Source organism: Cryptomeria japonica, chromosome 5 (genome assembly GCF_030272615.1).
Source record: "Cryptomeria japonica chromosome 5, Sugi_1.0, whole genome shotgun sequence".
NCBI classification, from domain to species: domain Eukaryota; kingdom Viridiplantae; phylum Streptophyta; class Pinopsida; order Cupressales; family Cupressaceae; genus Cryptomeria; species Cryptomeria japonica.
In genome coordinates this window covers 179,280,159-179,297,692 of record NC_081409.1, presented here as the reverse complement: position 1 = coordinate 179,297,692, position 17,534 = coordinate 179,280,159, and the positions used below count along the sequence as shown (strand labels likewise).

Here is a 17,534-nt window from a genome sequence, read left to right as displayed (position 1 = left end):
ACCAGCATAATCAAAAGGATAATACAAGCTGCAGGTAAAGAAAAACTGTCTTGTTTCTTAGAGAAATCGGCCAGAAGTAATTGCTCATTGTTCATTAGGTGTCTCTATTGTCTGATGTACTTGCAACTTGGATTTTGTTATCATCCATGATGTTCACATCCTATATTTCCTGTTTTACTTCAAATGATTCATTGCCATGTTCTTTGCATTCTTGCAATTAATATATATCATCATTTATCAATAAGGAATCTTGCTAGTCATTATCTGTCAAAAATTAGTTGCAATCATTATCCAGATGAATCTCTTCTATACTACTGAAACTGAAAGAATTATCATCGATGCTCATACCTTGATCTAGATAGCTTGCCAATGGATTTACCTGATTCTGTACATTTTCAAACTAGGGGCATACCATTCTCAACAGAAAGATTTGAAGCATGAAAGATGCCAACTGAGAAGTTGATCCAGTCTGAAGTTTTTTTGTTTGCTTTCAAATCTTTGACCAGCAGATCAGGTGCTTATTCCAAATTCTTGCCAGGAGAAACCTCCAGAATTGACCTTTTTTCCCCACTAAAATGCTGATGTAGCCCAAATGTGTTAAAATTTTCTTGAAAGAATCACTGATCTGTTTTTATTTGCTGCCAACAATGAATTTACACACAAATTTCTAAATCAAAACCCTCTAATTTCTTTTATTGGCTTCACAGGAGAAGCAAAGAAGGTACGACCAGCTTGGGAATGGTATGGCCATCATTAAAAGCACAATAACTGCTGGAAAATGTTCCCCAATCTATTCCAATCTGCTCAAATGTGCTGTAGATGATCTATTCTTGCTGAAAGTATGAATTTTCCTCCAAATATTGGCCCCAAATGACCTGAAAGAGGATTCCTTCAATGCAAAGGTGAATGGGTTTTCGTCCACACACTAAATAAGGGTGAGAGTTTTCGTTCTCAACCTGAAACTCCAATCAAGCTTGCTGCTGCAAAGCTCTCCAAGGAAGAAATTGTCAAATATCCAATGAATAATGAATAAAATGCGGCCCCCAATGTCTTTTAAACATTCCTCAAACCCTGATTCGAATTTGGGGTTAGGGTTGTACTTTTGGCATCTAAAAACATGTTAAAAGTGTTTCTTTTTATTAAAAAATAACTTCCCTTGAGTGGTTTGACCCATTGAGGGTCTAATTCCTCATTAAAAGTGGCCATATTATTAAGTTATAACCTTTAAGTTATAACTTAAGGGGCCGTTTTATAATTCATCTCTAACTTTGATTAATCTCATTTTTAATAAAGTTACTTTATAATTTTTCTAATTATAGAAAAAGTAACTTTATAATGAATTATAATAAAGTCTATGTAAGTTAAGCTCACCAAGGCCAAAAAGTGACTAAGTATAGACTCCTCTTGGTAAAGCCAATCATCCCCTAGCCTCTATAATTGCGTGTGGAGATGGCTAACAGGCAAAACTATGCAACTGAGTGATCACAGGATAAATGGGGACATTACAAATCATCAATACAAGCAGTAATTTATGCATTTATGATAAAACTCATGATACCACAAGGGATAGCCGGGTACCTTTTATACATAACCACCAAACTGGGATGAATGTGCCTGTTTCACCTTAAGGAATTTTTTTTTTCTTGATCACATGCCTTCAACATGGTTGCATCATTAATCAGGATTTTGACAGGTTTAACATTGTCAATCTCCTCTTTAATGGATTTTTCAGTCCCACCAAGAGGCACTGGACATTCAATTCCATCTTGCTGTCAAGTGCTGATTAATTGTGATTCTTTGCTGAGTTCTGCTTCTATATTTTTTTAAAGAATTGGAAAACATTATTTATTTATAATTGAAAATGGAGATCTTATGTATGCATGTGTAATTGCAAGCACCAACACAACTGACAATAATAATAGTAAATTATAAGAAACCTAGTTGCACTTTCATCTATTCACGTAGAGACAAAATCTGTGCACATCATCCCACTACCACTGAAAAGGCATAAATAGGTCTATCCGAGTTTTGGATGCCAAGCATGGTTGACGTCAATGCTTCAATAGAAATTTATTTTTAGCCATGTAAAATTCCAAAGGATAATCCAACTACTGAGGGAGTCATGTGAATGGCAAAAAATAGTTCCCAATCTAGTTTTGCTTAAAGGATAGAGCACCATAAAGGGGTTAAAGTTGCAATGATGTTGAATTCATTACAAGGTTATATGGCTAAAGAGACTAGGAATTTCGTTTAGATATGTCAGTTCAAGGTATATACATTAAAAGATCTTATCATCATAGATCATTTGAAGGGAAGGAGTGAATGTTTCATATTTTTTTTCAATTGTTAGCTTCTATATTATTCTGATCATGAACACATTGAGGACTGATACAAATCGATAGTTCATGCTTTAGCAAACTTAAACATAATCATGATGAAATGACAGATATATGTTATTTCCTTTGGGTCCTATTATCCACTTTTAATTAGGACTTTCCTACTGAGAATACCTTGACTGTTGACTCCTTACATGCTTGTTTTTTATCCATTTTTTATTTTCCTTCTTCCAAAGTCTTTCTATTCTTTAAAAGTCACTTCCATTGCTTCCATTGAAAGGGGATCCTTAAATGCTCCTAGGAGAAAAAGGCATACGGGAGCAAAGAAATTACCATATAAAATTTGATTATATTTTAAGTTGCTGTAAGTCACAGATCCCTGTAAATGGAAATAAAGTCTTCTATGCAAGAGTTAATAAGGCAATATTTTTCACTTTCAAGGTAGTTCAGGTTATGTTTCCTTGTAGTTTGTAGCAAGCAACTCTAGATTTGTTGGATTTCATTGCTTGAGTGTTCTAGTCATTCTCTACTTGTTTTTAATGCATTGCCTAGTTGTCATTAGCATCTCAAGCACAAATTTTGTTAATATCTTAGAGAATTAAGATAAGTAGTCCATTGAATTGTCCAATTATAACTAAAAAGTTTAGCTTTTGTGTATTTTGTGCCCTAGTTTCAAGTATTTGGTTTTTTTATGATTTCACGTTCATGTTACTGATCTTTCGTCAACCATGCAGGTTGTTGCTGCTTCACAAGCTGGAAAGCATAATGAAAAAAGGGAAAGCTATGGTGATGCCATGATTATTGATCCATGGGGAACTGTTGTTGCACGTTGCCAAGGTATGCTTCTTTGAGTTTGTAAGTTCAGGAATGGAAACTCAAAGTTTATGAAGTATTCCTTCCCCTTATTTAGTGATGAAATCAATGAATATTGCATTCTTTCACCTAAACATCCACGCTACGAAATTTAATTCCAATAAATTTTGCTTCTTGTATATTCAAATTTTGTATTCATTCTCTAATTAAAATCTTGATTCTCCATTGGTAGTTTATAATGGATAAAAATGTGGAAAATTTGTCCTTTTTTCTTTTATCAATTCAAAGTTAGTTGATGTTGTTGAAAAGAAGTTTAATTTTTCCATTTTATGGATGAATATAAGTGCATGCAAGCATACAAGAACATGACATTCTTCTCCAAATTGGCAATTTCAGTTTCATTGCATTTGTCTGGAATTATATGAAGATTATTAGTTATTGAGACGAAGTATTTATTTAGCAAGAATTATATTCTTTGATGCCATTATGTGGGCTATATTGTTTGTTAGCATTTTAATTTGTCCTTTATAAGACAACTCAAACCAGTGCAGAATGTGAGGTAAACCTATCCTCAAATTGAAGGGGAAACTCCTTAGATACTAAAAACAACCCTAGATGATAAGCTATAGAAAATATTTACAATTACCAAAACTAATTATTTCTCTTGGGGGTTTTGCAATAGCGAAACTGTAACATGCAGCCCTGTTTGTGCTTTTATCTTTTTGTTTTTCGGAATGTGTTTTGATTGTTTTTGCAAGGTTATCAAATGATAAATATAGTGCAGATAAATAGGAAATATTTCAACAACTTTTCAATTCAGAAAATAGGCAATACATAGAAATTACAAAGTTGAAAATTCCAGATTTTATTTTTGATCTAGAAATACAATTTTCCACAAAAATAAGAGCAACTCAATTCCAAAATATTCATAACATATCTATTTCCAGTATACCTGGAAAATGTAGCAAAAAAATAGACTGAACTGACATTGAAATTGGCAAATAGGCACTAGGAAACTTAAGGCCACGTTGAGGATAGGAAAGGAGTTGCAGACCCAAAACACCCACAAACAGAAAAACACAGCTCCTCAAAACCCTAAACGCACAAGGAAGTGTACGGCCAGCAAAAACAAATAAACTTCCTCCTCAATCTCACAATCTGCAATTGATAATATCCTCTCCAAAATCTGTAGCTATGGACTGATTTAATGCATTAACTGATTCACCATGAAGCTCCAATGTGTTTCCTCAGTGAAAACACCAATAAATTCTCCAAATTATATCTTTCAATAACATCGAGAATGTAGCCTGCAAGGGTTTTTGTCCTCAAAAACCAAAGAGAAGCAATCTCCTCTAGAAGAAATAGCAATACCAATATCAAACTTAGCATGCCAAATGAGCTTCACAACATTCCCTTATAGCTCTCCGAGGCAAATTCGGCCCTTTCTACTTTTGCGTTTTATTTAATAAAAGTCACTTTATTTTTAATCTTAGCATTAAATAATAAAGGCCCATCTGTTAAAATAAATCATCTTTTATTTTATAAATGGCCTCTATGGTCCCTTCATTAAATAAATTAAAATCAATAAAGTTAAATCTTTAATTTAATTTTATTAAATAAAACGTATGGTTATTTTATTTAAAACCATTGGACTATATAAAACACTAAGATAATCATCAAAACTGAATCCACCGATAATACTAAAAATAGAAACCCTGCCAATTGGCTTAGTAGGTGCTCAAAACTGACTGACTAAAAATTGTAAGTGTTGGAAGACTAACCCAAATTCATTCCAAAAAAGGGTATTGTGCTCATAATAACGGTGGAAGCTCAACTAAATATCAAATACTGCCAAATTGTTGGACAAATTGCCTCCTAAGTTCCCTAACCCCAACACATTAGCCTACGAGAACCAAATTGAATAGGCTAACGGTCCACCTACTCAACTGATTAGGAAGGGGACATTACGGTCCGCTCTTCCCAAAATTGCTTGTCCTCAAGCAATCTCAACTTAGGATGCTGCAACATCTGCCTATCTCCAATGTAGCATCCTCCATTGGCAAGTTCTTCCATTTGACAAAAAATTCTTTGACGACCCTCCTCCGAAGAGTTCGCTCTGGTGTCAATGATGACCTCTAGAATCAATATTAGCTTTCCTTCCTCATCCAATGGTGCCAACTCAGATGAGGGAGCTACATTATGATCGAGTGCCTTCTCGAGCTTGGACACATGAAATATTTTATGAACCCTGCTACTAATTGGAAACTCAAGCTCATAGGCAACCTCACCAACCAATCGAGATACTCTAAATGTTTGAAAAGTGACGTTGATGAAAATGGCAAACGAGATCTAAATTAACACATGGTCATCTTTCATCTACATTTGCCAAATTGGCTCCCCAAGGGAATAATTGATCTATTGAGTATGTAATACCTCCGGTTTTGTGTTGGCTACTATTGTCTTGTAAACACACACGCACCATTGCAAATGGGGATCCCTCTCTTTTTTGCTCGTTAGCTTAGTTGTTTTGCTTAGTTTTGCAAAGCTTGGTAGTAGTTTTTGTCTCCTAGCCCTTAGAAAGGTGGCAATGTCTTGTCAATCCGGAAGCAACATTGAATCAATCCGTGAAGTAAGTGTGAAGTTCATCCTTGGAATCGGTAGTAGTGCAACGTTTATCTTAGGAATGGGTGTAAATTGCATGTTATCCTTGTCCAATTGTCAAATTTCCATGGAAATGTCTAAGTGTTAGTCAAGAACACCTAGCTTATGGTGTAGGAATTCAATGATAAAATGCAAAATCATGAGGAAACTTCACTTGATCAAGAAAAGTTGTCAAGAAATGAAAGTTGAGAATGAAAGAAAAAATTCCATAACTTGAGAAGGAAATCACATGGAGAATTCCTTGACAAGATTGGATTTCCAACCTTGACAGTAAAGGAAAAATAAGATAAATTTGAATCCCTTGCACAAAATCAAGGAAAAATGAGGTAAATTTGACTCCCTTGTGCATAATGAAGGAAAATAATGAATGATCCAAGTTTGAGACAAGGAAAGTCCATGGTTAAGATGGAGTTTTGATTGGAATTTCACTCATAAAATCCTTGCACTCCCAAATTCCACGATTTTTTTAAGGATTTAGATTTATCCATGAAAGCTCAAAATCCACTATTTTTTGATGGATTTGGATTTTTCTATGATAAGGCAAAATCCATGGAATTTTTGGTGAATTTGGATTTTTTCCATGACAAGGTAAAATCCCCAAATTTTTAGGGAATTTGGATGAAATAAGGCAGAGTTCTGCTTGGAATTATTCCAGCACAAGTCAAATTTCCGCCTAGCATTATGTGAGTGCTCACTTTGTATAAATAGCCCTCCAAAACGTGTGTAATAGGTGGAATACAATGCAAGGCCGACCTGACTTGGAAGACAATAAAAAAATCCCTCCAAAGTGCAAGGTGCAAAGAAGGCCCAACTCAGCTTAGAGGAAAAGCAATGAAAAATCAAGGAAGGCCTACTTGGATCTAGAAGTATGGGCAATTTGAAACTTATAAATAAAAGATGCAATTAGGCCAACCCCTTGCCAATAGAAATGGTTGTTGCATGAGCTCATATAAACAAATGATCAAAGCAATTACTTTCACATCAATCAAATGAAGATCAGAACGAATTTGGAGGCAGAAGAGAAGCAAATTCCTTAGCAGAATAGTGTGAATTTGTGCAAGGAAGATCAGATTTCTAAGTCAAGCATTGAGATAAAAAAAAGAGGAAATAATTGTCTTTGGACACTTATAGAGGAAAGACAAGGAGAACCATTATTCACGATTCAATTCAAATCAGAAAGAATCCATAACAAAACTGAAGTGAACTCAAGGGCAGTGAATAGGCGCGCATTCTGCAAAATGGCAGATTCAAAATTGAATTTTTAATGAAAGAGGAAGGAAGAACCAAGTCAGTCATTGAAAACCTTGAGGAGGATGGATTTTTAAAGGAGAAAACCAGTTGTTTACTAGCAGATCTATGTGATTTCCTCACCCAACTAAGTATTTTCCAGACTTGGAACATCATTTTCAGAATTTTTATGCATTTTCCAGATTTGAAACAAGAATTCTAAGTGTGAAAGTGTTAATTTCATATTTTCAGAAGGCTTTTGTGAATCATTCATGTTATTTCAGGATAAACTTGTTTCACAACCCCTTGCATGAAAAATTCAAGTATTTTAACATGAATCAAGAATGCAAGATTTCAATTCTCATTACAATTCTCTTGTATTTCATTTGTGTGTTTGGGAATTAACGTAGGGTTTTATTTGCTATTATGATTCAAGGTGTTCTCTTTCTTTTCAGGATTGGTGCAAAGGAATGATTACATGAAATGATGATGAAGGACTCAACAAGAATGTGAGACAAGATCAACATATTCGCGAAGATGACAAAGAAGGATTGCTCTATGATGAAGGACCCTACAAGGACAAGAAGTCAAGGTCCAAGCTAAAGACACGGATGAAGAAAACTTGGAAGGCAAGATGATATGAAGTCAAGAAATTTGCTAAGAATGAGAAGACCAAAGGCATCAAGAAGGATTCCAAGGATGAAGATGGAAGGGCAAAAGAGATGATCAAAGAAAGCAATTTTGAAGTTTTGGAAGAGTTAATCAAAGTTAGACAGACTTCTTTATGATGATATAGAAACGGAGTTGAAACCAATGTTACAAGTCTCAGACTCGGCTCAAACTCGGCAAGCTGATTTTTGACTCAGACTTGGACTCGGACTCTGCAAAAACTTGGCCAAGACTTGACAAATTTTAAAACCCAAGAAATTCAAAGATTTTTAAGGATTTAAAACTTGTTTCTTGCATCCTTTAATAAATAAACCTTGAAGACACAATAATCTCATCAAATAGAAGCTACTTTGAACACATACACAAGTTTACATTGATCACATAAGTATAAATTCAAATTTTAGGCTTGAGTTGAAGGAAATAAGTTAAACTAAATAACACATTAGAAATATAAAGTGTCAAATGTCTACAAAATTCATGGAATAGGAAATCCATGGCATCAAAAGTTCAAAACATATATCAAAATAAAAGCTAGAGCCTAGAAGTCTAAGGCTCAGAGGAGCCAATATTAGTGACCACTCGACCCCGCAACCCTCCTACGTGTGTGCCTAAAATAGGTCCTGGATAGTTTTGCAGACATGATATCTACCTGTGTCTTAGGCTCAGCCTCAGTGACATCCACATCCTCATCCACATCATCCTTGGGGTCCTCCAATGGGTCTCCTCATGCTCTAGCCTCCTCCTTTGCCATCTCTATTGCCTCTACCTCTCGATCCACCTGATCAACCCATTCCAAGTCTTCATTGCTGAAGATAGGATCATCAACCTCAATGTTCCACTCTGCCTATGGATCGACCTCCTCTAAAGTGATAGGAGATGTGTTAGTGCCCAAGATTTGTCTGTCATGGAGGCAAAGGTTGTAATGAACATACACAAGATCGTTCAACCTTAGCATTGCCAACCTGTTGTTCCTTTTGGAGTGAATATGCTCGAACATGCTCCAATTGCGCTCACATCCTGAAGCACTTCATGGCTGGCTCAAGATACGAATTGCAATCCTCTGTAGATTTGGCAACTTATTACCAAACATTTCCCACCATGCATCTGAAACGAGAAAAAATAAAAATCATCTCTATTTTATAACTTTGAGTTTATGATAATGGTAATAGAATCATAGATAGAAAAGTTTAAGATTTAACTTTTAAACTATGCCTTGAATAGATTTTTACCTAGCATCATTTCTGTTCAGTTTTTCTTGCATATGTCTCTTGAAAAGAAGTCTCCTTGTGCATTCCTAAACATCTCTATCTAATAGACTATGTGTGCTCCAATTGATGAATTAGGTGACATTCGCTCTACAGCTTCGTAGAGCCCACTTCACACCTCGTCATTGACCTTGAAATTTGGAACACCGGATTAAGGTAGTAGGTAGCTGCATGTATAGGCCTGTGAAGCAGATTGTGCCATTGTCGATCAATGACCTCACCATATGGGACCGTATTTAGCCTGATTCCTTGAATACATAGCTCTAGTGGCCTCCTTCACCTTGTCCATGCCCTCATAAATGTAGCCCATTACGGGCTTCTCTCCATAGCAACTCGTAGGAGAACAACAAGAGGCTCTATGAACTGTGATCATTGTGAAAGTTGAAACGTTAAGATTTAAGTTCTTCAAATTTGTAGAGGCTTCCTCCAAATCCTTTTTTAACTTCTTTAAATGCGTGAATGCAAGCTACTAACTTACACAAACAATCAACAATCACTATCTCCTCTTCAATCAATCTATTGGTCTGCTCTTCAATGCCTCAATATTTTTGCCCAAATGCCTTTTTTCCTCTCGTTGTGTTTGCAAACAATAAAAATGAGCTTTTAGGGTAGGGAGGCAAATATAATGACCTTTTGGTCAAGTGAAAACTCTTAAGTTTTTAATTTTTTTTTGCTTTTTATGTGTTTCTATGCAGTAGAGTCTTACCCTCGTGACTTGGCGAGTTTGATAGACTTGGCGAGTCTCAAAAGACTTGGCGGTCGAGTCTGAGTCCAGAGTCCCTTGGATTTTGTTGAGCCAACCCGACTCTGGACTCGCAGAGTCTTGGATCACTAGTTGAAACAAAGAGCAAGATGAAAGAAAGGAGAAATTTTGCAAAATGTGCAAGTTGAGATGGTGCCTACTCACCTCAACCAATCAAATAATTTAGGGTCAACATGTCCAGATTCATTGAGCCCGACTCATCTAAAGAACACAAATGGACGTATAGAAGGCACTAAATTAAATGCTACAACTCATTTTTCGTTGATCCTTTCTCTAAAAGGACATACATTCAAAGTTGTGTAATTTCCTCATTGGATGGCATGAAATGTATGAGGTGGTAGTTGTAACCAACTCCACTTAAGGTTTCTTAGTTTGATCTTGGCCATTGATTTAGAATCAATTTGGGCCCTTGCTTTGTAATTGAGAGGTCTATATAAGGCTTGTCCTTTTCATTTGTAAAGGTTAATAATAGTTCTTTAGCAAGTAGTAGTAGTACGAGGAGATAAGAAATTGTTGGTAAGACTATGCTGGAATAAATACATAATTTTCATTGAAAATATGGTGGATTCTTGTGTGTTGTTTCAACATTTTGCATGGTTTCTACTTCTCAAGTTTTAGTTAAAGTTCACTGATTGTCATGGAGAAATGTGATGATATTTGATGGAATTCTGATTCATACAATTTGTGGTTTGTTGATTGCAAATCGCAATGCATGTTTAGTCTAAACCTTATTTAGCAATAGTTCAATTGTGGATGTTCATTTGGATTGCATTAGCATTGGATATTTGGATGAATGTTTACAATATGAAAATATTTTACTACGTTTGGAGATCGCATTAGTTTTGTGTAGTTTTTTCATGGCGAAGCAAAACTTGATTTATGGGATCCATCTATCTCAAGCACTATCCATTATCATCATTGACCTTAGGATTTTAGTTTAGTTTCTTTAACCTTTATCCTTTTGTCCTTTTTTTTGAAGAGTTCAAATTAGTTTAGGAAGAAAGCATCATTAAATTGCTATATCGAATGTTCAAGTTGCAGTTGCTTTGTACAAGTGAAAAGCGTAAGTCACTGTGTAAACAACAAATCACATCATTTCACTGAGTCTATCCATTGCAACATCAAGATTTGATAATAGGAACCTTGGGTTTACCTTAATTGATCACATTGTTTAGCATTTGAGGTTTCCTTGTTCAAGAGAGGATAGAATACTTAATATTTTATTTTGTGTTTGAGAGTGTCAAAAAACACCCATCAACAGGTACCTTGTATGGACCCTATAAAATTAGTTTTTGGACCTGTATCTAGGTTTAGACTCTATTGAGTGGACATCTTGTAGGGGTTTTAGCACTTTTGTTATATCAGTCTTCTTAATACTATGATGATGATTTTGTAATATCAGTTTGACATATACATTTTGGCATGGTTACCAAGAAACTCCATTAAGGGAACATGGATTGTGTCTCTGTCCCCATACCCACAATTTCTGGTGACTACAATTATATATAATAAATTATCTCCTTATTCATTTACTTGTGGTACTTTATTTTGACTGCTACCTGTACTGCAACATCCCTTGGTAACTATGCTCTGTAGACTTTTTTTTGTCTCAATACAAAAAATAGTTCACTCTGGTACATCATATTTTGACCATGTTTTGGATTCATTATCTTCCCATTGCTCAAACATGGGCATATCATATATTGCTGAAAATGTCACTGACTAGAAATCTTTCATTACATGCATTTCTTTTTTCTCTAATTTCACATTTATCCCACACTTTAATGAAGGTTTTAGAACTTCACTACAACATCATAGGGTAAAGTGAAATGATCGCTAACCATGAACTTGTTACAGATTGTTTAAAAGCTCATATTGTGTACTACGGTGTTATTTAGGTTCTTAAGTTGTAACAATGACAAAGTGAAGGTATAATCGGAACCCTTTTTCAATCCATAATTTAATACAAATTGTTTTGATATGCAATTTAATGATTTCTGGCCAAGAAGTCCAAATTATTAAACTGGCAAAGTAGTGACTGATAAATAGGGAAGTCCATTTTTTACTAAAGAGGATATTTAATGACCTTTTTGAGTATCTTAAGAATAAAAAATGGTCGTATAGGGAAGCCTATGGTTCTTAAAGATATGATCTTATTTATTAATCCTTTCTTCCTAGAATTTAACTTCATCGCCATATTCTAGATGGGTATGATTCATATGGCAACTCTCTTGTTTGGTACACAGAGGATAGACTGATTGAAATTTAACATTTGGATGGATGGGATGATTCCTTTTGCAACTCAGTGCAATTCTCTGGATCAGCTTTGAAGGTGAGTGGTTTGTATCCCTTTTTGGAGAAATCTATCTCCTAAGCTTCACCTCAGGTGGCTAATATGTGTGGGCATGTATTTCATTCCTGATTTTTACCAGCTCAAAATCAATAAAACCATAGTTATCTCTTCTTCCTATGATTGTTGAATTTACTCCTATATATTTAGCCAATTGATGTCTTAATGTACATTGTATATTCAATCAAAGAATATCTTCATCTAGATGAGTCAGATAACAGAAAGGCATATCTATGCTAGAAATTGTTGTGGATGGGACTGGGCAAACAATTGTTGAATTGACACTGTGTGCAACCCACCAATTTTGAGGTTACAACTTTTAAATTTATAGTTTGAAAGTAACCACATTAATTTTCATCTCTTTTCTTCTTGCACAAGAAGACTTAACTTAGAAGTCTTGGGAGGAGAGTTGCGTGAGTCATAGCTTGAGTTGAGGCATTTTAGAGAACTTCTATTAGGAAAAGAAGATATACCTATCTTACCCCGAGTTTCTAGGATGGGGGGATGGGGAAATGGGTTTCCAAGACGGATTTTTTTTTTCCCATTTTTGGGGATGGAGGGGACGGCTATATAAAAAATGTTGATTTTATGGTAGTGCTCGTTAACCATAGGCAAACATCAAATCTGTTGCCTTCCCAACCATAGACGATAAGCTCTTATCGTCACCCCCGAGCACACTACATGACCTTCATGTTATTGAATTCATATCTATTGATGCAATCATGACCTTGCATATATATGAATCAATACCTCCTAATACACCTCAAGTCGGCCATATACTTTTGGCGCCAAGGATAGGGTCAGACCTATATATTACAAGTTACATATGGGTCTCCCTTAGTTGCAAGTTACATTTAACTTAATCACAAGTTACACACAAGTGGTTCGCCCAAATAGGGCCTGCCCCAAATTAGACTCATACAACTGAGATATCCAAATGCCAAGGCTGACATGCCACTTGGCATTTTGTGCACTAGGTCGGCTCTAGCAGGGATCCGATCTAGCTACACAACAACGAAAAATAGGGACATTTTGATATATTGTAATGTCTCCATTTTTACGCCTTCCAATTCTGAAAGGGTTGGTCTGTTCTTGGAGGTTTCTAGTTTCTCAAAGAATGTTTTGGAGTTGTTTGACACTTTCTGGGGTGATTTTGGGCAATTGGTCTAAGACTTACTATTTTTAGTAAGTGTCAGTTTCAACACCATTTGGTTAGTTGGGAGTTTGGGATTACTTACTGTTTTTAGCAGTTACTTTATATAATAATTGCTATTTCTGGTAGTTGGTCGTAGTTCAGTCTCCTCCCAACTTTAGCATGCAACATCTTTAGTCAACAGGTTTTGTGTGTACCTTCCAGAGCTCTTTTTCGTCACTTTTGTTCATACTTACTATTTATGGTAAGTCATAGGGTGATCAGTGGGTATCATGACTATTTTTAGATAGCGAGTTATTGCAGAAGTTGATAGCATCATGGCAATTGGATTTTTATGGATATTATATTAAATAACCTTTGAATAATAAAGTTAAATTAAATATTTAACTTCACATTATTTAATATGATAAAGTGACTTTACGAAGTTATTTTATAGAGTAATGTAATAAAGTGACTACTAATGGTGCTTTGGGAGACATGGATATTATAAAATATTAAGTCACTTTTAATTTAAAATGTGCAAACCTTGATTAGGGCGTTGGGATGAAAGCATTATAAAAAGGCACTTTGGAGCTCATTTGACATATACTTCGGTTTATTTTATTTTTCTCTCTGAGAAGTTTGGTAGCTTGGCTTTCAATGCAAGAAATTTGAGGATGAAAACCCTTGGAGTTTCTCAGTGGTTTGGATGGAAACTCAAATCCATCTTTGGTGTGGATTTATCCAAAATTCACCGTTGCGCTTCATTATCAGATTGCTGGAGGTTTCAATTGGAAATCTCTCTAGGGGGTTTGACAGGTATTTGGCATTGAGGACAAGCTAGAAATATCATTTATTTGCAGGTCTACAGCTGCTAGGGTTTGGAGCACAAAACAAGGGAAAATTGTTGACAAATCTTATTTTGAAAGAAGCATTTTCAAGGATTCTTTAATGTAGATCGATTAGGGTTTTAAGGCCATTCTTATTGGGTTTGTGGGTTTGAAATTGAGGCGTAAGGAGGTAGATCAGAACAAGGGGTCCATGCATGCATCTTAGGAAGGAATCATGGCTGTTATAACTCGGAAAGCCATTATGCTTTATGGTGTCAGACACACAGTCATCTTCAGCTGTTCGTAATCAGTATTTTTGGAGTGAAATTTGGCATCATTTGGTGACTATTTGCATCTAGGGTTTGAGCACTACCTTGCTGGGAGGAATTCACATGATCAGGGAAGAGACTATGGGAGTTTGAGGAGCTGTTTGTATTGATCTTCCTACTGTTTCTCATATCAGACAATCAGTCCCAGAATCGCAGCCATTGGAGTCATTGTAACAGCTCATATATGTTATATAATGATCATACTTCATACCTAAACCAAGAAGCTACTAAATGGGTATGCCATTTATATATTGTATGATCAAATCTTTAATTTGATAAGGTTTATTATTGGCTATTACAGTCTGATATTTCATATCAGACCTGAACTGTTTTAATCAAACCTGACTATTCTAACATGCCTCAGCAGAGAAAAAAAGTGTAACTTAAACCTATTTTCCTAGTTCTCAGCAACATTCAAGAATAGTGGAGGCAAAGGTTCCTTTTCAATACAAGATGAAAAAGATCCAACATCCTCTTTGGAACATGCCAAAAGAAGTTGAAAATTGAAATTTAAGAGGAACACTTGACAGAGGATGTATATGAAGATGATGGCATAATTGACTTCAGCAAAAATAAAACTGAAAGTTCTCAATGCTCGATAAAGGATATTACACTATTCAAAGAGAAACAATACAAGATGAAAGTCAGGAGAAAGTCTGAATTTAAACTAGTTGAGCGAAATCTATAGTTTCTGACTAATTGGTAAGTGAAGACAAAATGCAAGTTCTGGACAATTTGAAAGAATTTCTCTTTCCAAAAAAATAAACCATTATTAAATTGATTCTATTTCTTCTTTTATCCATGTTTATAGGATTGGTAAAAGAACCTTGAAAATGGCTGTATCAAAGTATCAAAGAAAATAGAACATGTTTTGTAAAAATATGCATGAATTTGGTAACTGCTATAATGTACTTCTGCATAAAAGCATGTAGTCTTTGAAAATTGCATAAAAGCCCGTGTTTTGAATGTGCTGTGATGAATGGACCCTGATTAGTTTAAATTTTGAATGGAATATAATTCTTGAATGCTGTTAGACTGTAATCAAACATAGTTTTACCGACTACTACATGGTTGTTGGCAATATTGTCTTCTTGTGCAGATCGTTTATCAACAGGTATAGCAGTGGCTGAAATTGATCCATCTTTTATAGATTCTGTGAGGATGCGCATGCCTATTTCAGATGTAAGGTTTACAAACATTCATGGATGTTGGGTTTATTTTTTATTTTCCATTTTTACTTAAAGGATCAATAATCTCAGCTTTCTAGACTAACATATCTGACAATCTTTTCCAGCATCACAAACCTGACATTTATGCTAAAAGCTCAATTTCTGAAGCTGTGGGAAATATGTCATTCCTGTAAAGACTTCTAGTCAAGAATTTGCTTGCTGGAATGTTAGGCGAGTACTGAAAATTAAACACTCTATTTGCTACCTAGTCTCTGTTATTATCTTCATAATTACAATGGCTTGGATGGTTTTGCTGCTTACATATTTTGAACACAAAATTTCATATCCATCACCTTGTCAATAGCAGTAGATGCTGGTTTTAGATGGATAGTCTTTATGTTTGGGAACTTCTTGATTCAAAGCCATTGCCATGTATGGTGCTTATATTTTCTAGAATTGACAATATGATGCTACACTTGACTTATAGATATCTGGGATGATTACAAATAGCAGCACTCGAATATTAAACAACTTGGATTACTAGTCTGTAGTCTAAAAAAAAAAATACCACTTGAAAAGGGAAATTTTGGTTACATGGTTTAACCATGGAAAATTTTGGTTTAACCATTTGAGAAGGGAAATTTTAGGAATTTATTAGGATGTGGCCAAAAGAGGGTCATTCATTTATGGTAGATCATCTATACCACTATAATTTTTGAAGCTAATCTATTAATATTATTAGCTATATTAGTTAATTAATAATTTTAAATTCATGTAAACTAAAAAATTAAATTAAAATAAAAATAAATTATAATTCCCGTGTTTAACCAACAGTATAAGAAATAAAAGAAATGGCGACGCTCAACGACTCTCCCACTCTCCCTGGTTTGAATTCTCTCCCGTTTGGCCTACCTCCTCCCGCCTTTGCTCGCTTGGGTGATTCGGCTTCTGGGCCGATTTCTGTGGTTCACCCTGCTCGTGCACCCTTGGTCGTTGTTGGGGGGTTCTGTCCTCTCGGTCGGTGAGCTTGCTTCTTCACCTGCTGTGACCACAACTCAACCTCGTCTTGCCATGGGCTCTATGACTTCCAGTTTGGCTTGTGGTGTGGCAACTTCTTCTGGCAAGGATACATCTGATGTTGCCCCAACCATGCCTCTGCCTGTTGGTAGGCGGAGCTTTGCTCGAGTGGCAAAATCTGTGGCCTCCAAGGGTGTTTTTCCCCTCGCTTGTGCCAAGTCATCCCTGGTGGTTGTCTGTGGGTAGGATGTTGTGGACAACATAGGATTCTATCAACGTTGTGCCCTGGTGTGCAGATTCTCTGGACTCTGGTCCTCCTTACCAGACCTTCATCGTTGGGTAAGTGACTCTTGGAAACCCTTGGTTGCTTACAACATTGAGTTATTTCTGTGTGCTAAAGGATTTTTCTTTGCCTCCTTTACCTCTTCGGTTGATCGAGATTTGATCTTGGGGAAGTTGTGGGCTTGGGACGTCTACCTTCTCTCTGTCAAACCCTGGACCATTGCCTTCAACCCTCTCATTGAGCTAGTCAACGTGCACCCTGTGTGGGTCCGTCTCTCAAATCTTCCTCTCCACTTTTGGGAATAGTCCTGCTATGAGGCCATTGGCAACTCCATTGGTTGCTTTCTGATGGTGGATGAAGACACTTCCTCGATGGGCCACTCCACCTTCGCCCACATTTTGGTCGACATTGGTATCGCTTCTCCTCTCCCTGCTAATGTGGTGCTCATGGTTGGGGATAGGCCCTGGACACAACCGTTGGACTTTGAGGGTCTCCCCTTCTGCTGTCGAAGGTGCTTCTCTATAGGACATTTGGCTTCAGATTGCTCTACTTCATGATTCAAGGGTGTTGCAACTTGGTGGAAGGATGCTACACTTGATCATTTTAACTATTTATGCTTCGAAGGAGCTTCTTGAGGGAATGGGGAAGGAGTCACCTACTGACCCTTCTGGCGTTCCCTCAAATTTTGAG

At 36.0% G+C, this 17,534-nt stretch overlaps 1 protein-coding gene across 3 annotated transcripts in view; it reads left to right on the top strand.

The window, feature by feature from the left end:
* LOC131027122 (deaminated glutathione amidase, chloroplastic/cytosolic) overlaps positions 1 to 16,032 on the top strand; it is a 127,784-nt gene extending 111,752 nt beyond the window's left edge. Inside the window, exons 7-9 of one of the 3 annotated variants that reach the window (XM_057957111.2) lie at positions 3,071 to 3,173; positions 15,475 to 15,557; positions 15,670 to 16,032. In XM_057957111.2, the coding sequence (XP_057813094.1) occupies positions 3,071 to 3,173; positions 15,475 to 15,557; positions 15,670 to 15,738 (255 nt within the window). In that variant the 3' untranslated portion in view covers positions 15,739 to 16,032. Of the gene's footprint in view, positions 1 to 3,070; positions 3,174 to 7,492; positions 8,011 to 11,980; positions 12,019 to 15,474; positions 15,558 to 15,669 lie in introns of those variants that run through there. The other 2 variants (XM_057957113.2, XM_057957112.2) reach the window with 2 other exon arrangements.
* The last annotated feature ends 1,502 nt before the right edge of the window (positions 16,033 to 17,534 follow it).